Genomic DNA, 9,545 nt, shown 5'->3' with positions numbered 1-9,545 from the left:
CACTGGTTCAAAGGATGATAGGCAGTCAAAATTCAGCAATCAAAACCCAAAAAAACTTTTGTGGTAAAAACAAAAGAGAAAAAAAGATGAAGAGATCGATTTTTGATATGGATATGCCTTAACTGTCCTAAGGCTGGGATTCTCTTCAGCCAACAGGGTTTCTCTTCCACCACTCCCCCTGGATTTCTCTTCAGAAGTGATTCAAGCCAAAACTTTTTTTTATCGATTTTTTTTTAATAATAGGCGATCACAAGGGAGTAAAGGAACAGCCCGGATCCAAGAAATAAAAAAAGAAAAACGTGGAGAGATGAGAAGATGAAAGATGAAAGAAAACAAACCAGCCAAAGTGGCTCTGATACCACTTGATACGCCCTAAATCGGGAAGGATCACTGTAGCTGGGTGTTGGATATGATCCGAGAAGGCAATGACACTTTTGGAACTGAGATGGATTGAAATGATCGTCAAGAGATACGGAATGGATCTTGATATACCCACGATCTAAGGCTAACCACCTAAGAAAGAATGAATGTATTGGCTAACCACAAAACAACACACAAAGATGAATTGGCTGACCACCAAATCAACAAGTCGGTTCACACCAATGAACTAGCTAAAGAACTCTTTCTCTCACTCAGAGAAGAAACGAAAATAAAATTTAAAACATAGATTGATCTTATTCATAAAAGAGTTTACATATTTATACTAGATGTGGTCAAAGAAAGACATAATTATTTGTGGGAATCACACATCTAGGAAATAAGAAATTTGACTAGAAAATAATAAATGAGTCAAAGTTGCTATGTCTGAGTTGGACTGGTCAAGGAGACCCTTCGACTACTGTCCAAGTTCATTCTGGTCATTCTGGTCCATGGTGGTAAGGATCAAGACGTGGACTTGACGATCCGTACGGCCCAAAATCGCGAGAACTGAAGATCACCGGTTTTGTAAATTGCATAACTCTTTCATCTGAACTCCATTTGATCTGATTCTTGTTTGAGGAGTTCCGTAATTGAGTTGAGAACATTCTCCAAGTGATTTCATGCGTAGAAACCTCGAGGTTTGGAAGATATGAGTCAAACAATGAACATATATCTTTACTGCTTTCAAGCTGGTTGGCTCCAATGGACTGATCCACGAACCAGGGCACATCAAAAATCCAACATTGGTATTAAGGCCCACCTCATTGCCTCTTTAAACACGCTCTTCATTGATTCCACACTGTTGCTTGTATCGAAGTTGTACCAGTCACGTGGGAAAAAAACCATTGCCCATTTGTTCTTTTCAGTATGTTCCTCCACATACTCTTACACAGCAGAAGATATTTTCTTAAATGAGCGTAAGCAGAGTTGAAGTCACCCACCGTGTAATATCTGTCCAACTCCATAAATCTATACCCGACTATATTCTTGTTGACGTTACAAGCATGCCATTTCACTTTTTCCTTCAAATGCCATAAACAATGCCCATGGTGAGCCTGTGGAAACACATTTCCTATAGTGAAGACCAGGCTCTGATTTCTTTCACTCATGAAAACTAGTTCAGAAGAGTCTGGTATAACACTTTTAAGCATCTCGAAAAACCAAGTCCAACTAGCAAAATTCTCACCATCTAGTACTGTAAACGCAAGTGGATAACTATGACCATTAGGATCTTGAGCTTTCGTGAAAACTAGAACACCACCATATCTGTTCTTCAGCCATGTCGCATCCACAGCTATCACTTTCCTCATAAATGCAAACCCTTCAATGCAAGCTCCCAAAGCTATGAAGAGGTACTTGAATTTACTTGCATCATCCAATTTCACACTGGTTTTTGTTCCTGGATTCCTCTACCTAACTGAGTTATAGCCCTTGTGTTTATGATCCACATTTTATCTTATCATGTAGATAATTTCTTGTCAAGATTAATATTATATGATCGAACATTATATCTTTTTCATCTCGTTGTTTATTTGTATTGCTTAGAAATAATATTGGATTTATAATCCTATCGATGTGATAAGTATCCCCTTGCCTTCTCACTTGCTCTAACATGTACAAATAGCTATACATCATCTTATAGCTCTCTTCCGGACTATCAGGTATATCACTGACGTGATTGCTCATTGTATCCTGCCAAAAAAAAAAAAAACAAACACAAGAAACTGACAACAGTTATCCAAAGTTATCCACAGTTCTATCCGTTGTTCTGAATTATACAGTTATACTACAATTATCATGAACAAGATCGATCTAGGTCCAATGAGAAGTTGTCTATAAATTCTCCAATTCTACTGCCTATACATTCTCATTTCACCATTGGAATGCATTATATACCAATGCATTTCAATTGCAAATCCATTAAAACCTACTTCCAAAAGAAAGCTCAAGACGGAAACCACAACTTACGGATACGAAATGTTAGACGTTAGGTGATTGGTCTACGCAGACAACGGCGGCGGCAGTAGAGAAACTGCGGGAGAGAGGAGTGGAGGTGGAGCTGAGCTGCGGAAGAGCCGAAGGAGGAGGAGGATGAGCAATTAGAGGAAGGAGGGAGGAGCGATTAGAAATCGCGTTTGATTTTAGGGTTTGGTTGGTTTATTTCGGTTTACCCACTTAGATCCGACGGGTTATAGGATGGGTGGGTTTGACCCTGTTTTTCTTTGTAATTATCGACATTTATTCTGGTTTTATCGTATTTCATTCATTTTTCGATTTAAAAATAAATGTTAACTGAAATAGAGGTTATAACGAGCACATCGGGGGCTTTGAAAAAATGAACAAGGGGCGCTACGGACGATGCCTCCACTCACTTGTACAAATAAGCCGACGTCATAACTCATAAGCTAACGTGCGCCGTAGACGAATTGGCTCACCAGTCTCCCACCGTCCTCATCCCATTTCCCCCCGAATCCCGATCTGTAGAGAACATGGCCGTCCGAGCAACGGTGTCACGTTTCCCGATCGATTCAGACGCTCTAGAGGCGTCAGGACTCCCCTGGGGACTAACGGTGACGCCGTTCGCAGCCAAAGACGAGAACGGAATCGCGCCGGCGCGCGGATCCAACGGCCACCTTCTTCCTCGCTGCGAAAACTGCTACGCGTACTTCAACACTTACGGCGAACTCGATCAGTGGGCTTGGAACTGCTCGCTCTGCGGGACTCTCAACGGACTCCCTTCCGATGCGATCGCTCGTTACTCTAATCCACACTCTATCCCCGAAATGAGTTCCTCCTTCATTGATCTCGAGTTGCCTTGTTGGTTTTCTACATCGCTCGATCCTTTTGGTTTTGATTTGTCTCTTGTTTTTTGATTAATTTGTTTGTGTGTTTTCTAGTGGATGGATCGGAGGAAGAGATGACTCAAGCTAGGCCTGTCTATGTTGCGGCGATTGATCTCTCGTGTAAGCCTTCTTCCTTCTCGATTCTGTTGGTTGGTCTAGAATCTAGATTGTAGTTGAATTGCGCCTTGGTGAATTTTTGCATTGTGGTTTTTGAAATCAATGTGTGTTTTGTCAACAATCTTGATTGAATGTGCTCTGGATCGGTGATTCTAGCTTGAATTTGTATGTTTTCTGTTGTTCTAATGGAGCTTTGGCTTCGACAAGTTTACGTTTGCATCCAAGACTCTCATTCTTGTGTATATCGTTTCCGTGCACGAAAGAACAATTGACATGTTATTTCTTCAATAACATCTATTTTTATTCAGTTTTTATATGTTGCTGATGTCTGATATGTGTATTAGTATCATCTTCTGGCTTAAGTTCACACCTTTATGTTTCTCATTGTTGCTTATTCTCAACCTGCAGCTTCTGAGGAATTTTTGGAGCTAACAAAAAGTTCATTGCTAGCTGCTTTGGAAGGTCATTTCATTCAATATATTTTAAACAGGAGTTGAACTGTTTCTTCTGTGTGACCGTCTTCTTAGGGTGAATTTTTTTTTTCCTTTTTGCAGCTCTAAGTCCAGGGTCTCTTTTTGGTCTTGCCACATTCAGCCACAAAATAGGACTTTATGATGTTCAAGGACCTGTACCAGTTGTAAAGAATGTATTTATCCCACCTGATGCGGAGAGCAAACTACCACTAGAACTTGAGGATGCCATGCCTTTGTTACAGTTTTTGGCTCCGGTATATTGTGATTTTAGAAACATCTCCTTTCCTGTTTCCTACTCACTTTGTCATTCAGGGTGATTGTTGGACTAACGTTGCTAGGAATATCCGTAGAGAGACTATTTTTTACCTTTTACACTTACCTGCAGGTGGAAACTTGCAAGGATCGTATTGCTGCTGCTCTTGAGACACTCAGACCGATAACTTCTTGGGAGAGGTCATCTGGTGCAGCTCAAGGGATGGATGGTGTGTTGATGGGTGGTAGAGGCTTCGGTACAGCAATGGAAGCTCTCTTCAACTATCTAGGATCTGAATTTGGGAATACATTTGCATTAGGTATGTACAAAATATATGCATGCATGCTCATACTCTATGTTTCTCCTCATCAGGTTTGTTTCGCAGTAGGTAGTGTTTTATTGAGTTTATATAAGTGCAGCTAGGGTGTTCGCTTTCCTATCCGGTCCTCCTGATTACGGACGTGGACAGCTGGATACAAGTAGGTATGGTGAACAATACGCAAGTAAAAGAGTTGATGCTGATCGTGCTCTGCTTCCGGAGCAAACGCCGTTCTATAAAGACTTAGTAAGTCGTACTTCAATACTCGTAAAGATAGGTATATTTTGAGCTTCGAACTGACGGCTCTTTTACAGGCCACCATTGCTGTCCAATCAGGTGTATGCGTAGACGTGTTTGCCGTTACAAATGAGTACACAGATTTAGCATCCCTGAAGTTCCTTAGCATCGAAAGTGGAGGATCGTTGTTTTTGTATTCCAGCACCGATGACTCAACTCTTCCCCAAGACATGTTAGCCTTATATATATTTCCACTTTTATAGAAAGTAGTAGTATTGTCGTGTTTCCTTCAGGTGTTATTGAAACAACACTGCATGATGCTCTTTTGCAGGTTTCGGATGCTTAACCGGCCGTATGCTTTCAACTGCGTCTTGAGAATGAGGACGTCAACTGAATTTAAACCTCTCCATTCTGTACGTGGTTTAGTAAGAAATGAAAGTTCAAATGGTGCTATTATTTCGTTTTTCCTTCAGCTAACAGTATAGCCTTACATGCAGTTTGGTCACTTCTTTCCCGATCCACAGTACGAGAACCTTCAACATATCATATGCTGTGATTCATATGCAACATATGCTTATGACTTTGATTTTGCTGATAATACTGGATTTTCAAGGTAAACTTGACAATAATTGCTTCATGCATTCTCAAAGAAGAAAAAAGTTAGATAAACTTCTAATTATTCATTACCTTTTCCAGGCATTCTGGATACCCACCCGTGGTCCAAATTGCATTCCAGTACACAGTTGTTGTACCTCCCGAGGAACTGTCAAGCTCTGAACTGCCATCTTCAAGTAGGTATGATTAAATCCATATGTTCAAACTATTGATCAATCAGTGTACGCCAGTGGCAACCTTTAAGCTTATTTGTGAACATCAGCAACATTCATAGTCGTCTTGTATTCTTGAAATGAATCTCATACCTTGTACATGGTCAATCCTAAAGCCTGGAGTTGATAGTAAATCTCAAACTCCCCTATCCTGTTGATGACCTAATTCGTAGTATTCCGTTCAAATTCTGATCATAAATCTTGTTCCGCAGAGGCAAACACACACTTCAGAGACGACTAAGAATCAGAACCATGCAGTTTTCAGCTGCCCAGAACATCAACGAAATTTACGACAGTGGGGATCATGAAGTTGTTCTCTCATTGCTCGTTCACAAGGTTAAAAACGTCATTTCATGTTGTCAAATTCATTATCATTAACCTGCTGATTATCTATGCGATTTGTTTCTGCAGGTAATTTTAGTCTCTCTAGAGGATGGAGTCCGAGAAGGGAGGGCGTTGCTTCATGATTGGCTAGTAATCCTAACTGCACAGTACAACGATGCCTTTAACCTCGTCCAGTACAAAAACGTAAACAAGTCAATGAGTTCTCAGATTGACATCACGTTTTCACAATGTCCCCAACTTGAGCCTTTGCCTCGCTTAGTCTTTGCCTTACTCCGTAACCCTCTCCTCCGGTTCCATGAAGAAGGTGTTCATCCTGATTACAGGATCTACTTGCAATGCCTTTTCAGGTAACCTCCACTACCAATTATGAATATCTAAAAACCCAATGTTACAAATGTCAGTTTATTTTTTTTTTTTTTTTTTTTGCAGTGTGTTGGAGCCGAGTTCTCTTCATTGTGGGATATACCCATCGTTGATGTCATATTCAACACCGGATAAACAGGCGTATCCGCGCCATTCATTGAGCCGTGCAGCATTGATGACAAGTGGTAGTCCGATATTTTTCTTAGATGCGTACACCACTTTGATAGTCTTCTACTCATCAACAGCTGACCCGTCACTCCCTTTCCCTCCACCACAAGACTGTATGTTTGCTTAATCTATAATTCATTCACTTTTTTCTTTAAGGTTTGGTAGCTTATGTATATTTTGAAACTCGTTACTACAGGTTTATTGAGGAAGACCATTAATGAGGTGAAGCAAGGAAGGAGCATCACACCGAAACTGATGTTTATCCGTGGAGGACAAGACGATGCTACGGCCTTTGAGAACTATCTTATAGAAGAACAAGACGTGGACGGTAGCGGTTTTGCTAGTGCCATGGGTTTTGTGGCTTTCCTTGACGATATTTCGCAGAGTGTGGCTGAATACATGAAGTAAAATCAACAAAACGTATATACATCAAAAGGCAATGTGTCAAATGTTTCCCAGCTACAAGAGTTTTGCTCTTTTTTGTTGTAACATTTGCTTAGACAACAAAACTTTTTTTTTGCTACCTTTCACTTAGATAACTGGTAAAACTATAGTCAAATAGCAAATATTATACTAGTCTACGACATGGACATGCTAACAACAACAGTGCTACTCAAGCTTACAAGCTAATCGATTTTATCATTATAATGAGAGAACATTAGCCTGAAAACATGTTCATTGCAGAAAAGAATATGAAAAGGCCTCTCAATTTCACTCATCTTCATCATCACCCTCTTCCTCTTCGCCACTACCTTCATTCTCATCATCTTCAGCACTCCCACTCCCAGCTTCTTCCATGCTATTGTCCTCATTCCCGTTCGCATCCTCCTCCTCTTCCTCATTATTCCCATTCTCTTCGGTATTATCATCAGCATTCCCTTTTGTGTTGTCACTCTCATCCTCCTCATCATTCTTCAGATCTCCCTCATCTCGTTGGCTTTTCCTCACGCCCTTTTGCGTTGATGCTTCTTCATGTTTCCTCTTTTTCGTCTCTTTAGGCTTGGAAGCTGCTGCTGCTGCTCCACTACCACCAGCAGCCTTTTTCCCAGCGTTCTTCTTCTTAAAATCTGAGAATCAATAAAGTTAGCTCGCTTACAAAACAATGGGTACGGTCATACCTCTGACAAGAGATTCATACAAACCTAAGCATGTTTCTAATCAGAAAACCGCAAATAGGGATACTGTAATCTTCACCAGAAAAAAACTAACCATCAAGAGAAGCTTTAAGCGGCTCCAAAAATTCTGAAAATTCCATGTCTTCTAATGCCTTAAACACATCCTCAGCTTTCATTGTTTGTCTTCTTGAATCTTTACATATATCATTTGCCCTATCAATTCCAAATATAAAAAAAAAAAAAAAAACAATTTTGAGACATTCTAATCAATTCCAAAGATTTCTTCCCCTCTTATGTCAAATCAAAATACATCAATTAAAATAATATGCATAACCGAGCAGTTCAAATGAATTCGAAGGTGAATGTGATTTCGTATTGTAATAAAAAAAAAACAATTCGGAAAGTTAGGGTTTTGAGGCGTACGTGGCGGAGAGGTAGTGGATGAAGATCCGGGCACTCTCGGAGAAAGCAAGCAACGCTTCCTTGTGAATGCTCACGTCATAGTCCGGCGAACACTCTGAAAGCTTATCTTTCACCACCCGGCGCACGATAGCTAGCGGCAGCTCGTCCACCACCGCCTTCTCCGAATCCATCTTTTTCTCCGTCTCTTGTTTGCCGTCTTTCCCGCCCGCCCTTAGAATTGATTATAATAACAAATCAGATCCACCCAAATGACATAAGCTATCGGCCCATTTATATTAAAAGCCCATTTGTAATCTGCTTTTCATGAAATTACGCCATGTTATAAAAATCTACGGAGTAGATTGCCATTAACCAGGACCGGTCCAATACCTAGAAGATGGAAAGAAAACCGAAGCCTAGAGAGAGGAGAGAGAGAGCCGACTTCAAGAGAGAGAAAGGTGGCCACAAAGCTTGGAGAAAATGAAACTCTTTCCTTTTCCTATTAGATGTAATCTTTCCATTATTATGTATTAGTAGTTTTCCTAATCCTAGTGAGTTTAGGTTTTGGATATTTTACATTTATCTTTATCTTGTAATCCTTATATAAAGGAACCCTCTTGATCATTAATAAGAACACCAAAAATATTCAGTCTCTAAACTCTCTAATTACAACACGTTATCATCACGATAGACTCCAAAACCCTGAGACAAAACCTAACCTAAAATCCGTCACAAATAAACCCTAAATCAGGCGCAACTTAAAATCGATCTATCTCTCAAACCATGAGGAACCAGACAACGAGCCACATATCAAATTGAAGCTCTTGACGAGAAGAATCCATCAGCGCAAACCGTTTGTCGATCCGAGCTTAGACGCGCCCTCACTCGCAGAAACAATACACGGCGCCGTTTTGGTCTTTTGGAACCCTAATCCCGAAGAACCCTAAATTGTTCTTGCTTGCGTTCCAGCAAGCTTTGCCGTCTCAGCCTGATACGATCTTAGCTCAGACGATCTCTTACGTCCTCAAGATTGCATCCCGGACGTCCTCAGATTCACATTCGGCATCACAGCCAGCTCGCGTTCCAAAACAGACACCCGCGAACCCGATAGAAAGAAGACGCGTCCCGCTCCAACTCAGATCGCGTAGAACCCTAAACTCGTTCGCGTCTTACGCCTCCCGATCAGACGTTCAGCCTCAGCCCGTTCGCGAGAGGCGTTCACCATCCGACGAACCTGACGAACCCTAATCCTAGGCGTTCCCCGTTTGCGTCTGACGCTCTCAGGCCCAGCTCGTGTCCTCGTCTCAGCCTCAGCTTGCGCTCAGTGATATCTCATGATTTTTATAAGTTTTAGATTCATATTTTAGCTTATTATGATCATTTTAGGTTGCATTTAGGTCTTTGTGTTGTATTTGCATACTCATTTGCATATCATAGGTCTACAATCTTCAAAACCTAAAGGTAATTCGAATTCTGAAAACATGAATCGAATCTGGTTGTTTTGTAAAGATTGAAACCCTAAAATATAATCTCTAAAAGGATGAAGCCATAGGTTAAATAGATCAATCCCCTATGAGTAAATCGAAGCTATATAAGTTCGATCTAAACCATAAAATCGAGATTTGATCCATTGATCAATTAAAATCAGAACCTTGAAGGTTTT

At 40.6% G+C, this 9,545-nt stretch overlaps 2 protein-coding genes across 2 annotated transcripts; one reads left to right on the top strand and one right to left on the bottom strand.

Annotated features, from left to right (window-relative positions):
* The first annotated feature begins 2,744 nt into the window (after positions 1 to 2,744).
* LOC106342411 (protein transport protein SEC24-like) lies at positions 2,745 to 6,946 on the top strand. The gene is made up of 14 exons (XM_013781333.1): positions 2,745 to 3,237; positions 3,318 to 3,383; positions 3,789 to 3,842; positions 3,935 to 4,107; positions 4,239 to 4,425; positions 4,526 to 4,671; positions 4,740 to 4,894; positions 4,994 to 5,075; positions 5,160 to 5,275; positions 5,359 to 5,457; positions 5,702 to 5,825; positions 5,901 to 6,181; positions 6,264 to 6,478; positions 6,562 to 6,946. The coding sequence occupies exons 1-14, from the start codon at positions 2,910 to 2,912 to the stop codon at positions 6,771 to 6,773; spliced, it is 2,238 nt and encodes a 745-aa protein (XP_013636787.1). The 5' UTR covers positions 2,745 to 2,909; the 3' UTR covers positions 6,774 to 6,946.
* Positions 6,875 to 8,106, bottom strand: LOC106342412 (DNA polymerase epsilon subunit 3). The gene is made up of 3 exons (XM_013781335.1): positions 7,904 to 8,106; positions 7,575 to 7,693; positions 6,875 to 7,432 (listed from the first exon to the last, which is right to left on the bottom strand). Exons 1-3 carry the CDS (start codon positions 8,071 to 8,073, stop codon positions 7,077 to 7,079), a joined length of 645 nt encoding a protein of 214 aa, XP_013636789.1. The 5' UTR covers positions 8,074 to 8,106; the 3' UTR covers positions 6,875 to 7,076.
* Between the last annotated feature and the right edge of the window lie 1,439 nt (positions 8,107 to 9,545).

This window comes from Brassica oleracea, chromosome C4 (genome assembly GCF_000695525.1).
Source record: "Brassica oleracea var. oleracea cultivar TO1000 chromosome C4, BOL, whole genome shotgun sequence".
NCBI lineage: Eukaryota > Viridiplantae > Streptophyta > Magnoliopsida > Brassicales > Brassicaceae > Brassica > Brassica oleracea.
The sequence above is the reverse complement of the archived record's forward strand: the minus strand, read 5'-3'. Positions and strand labels throughout refer to the sequence as shown.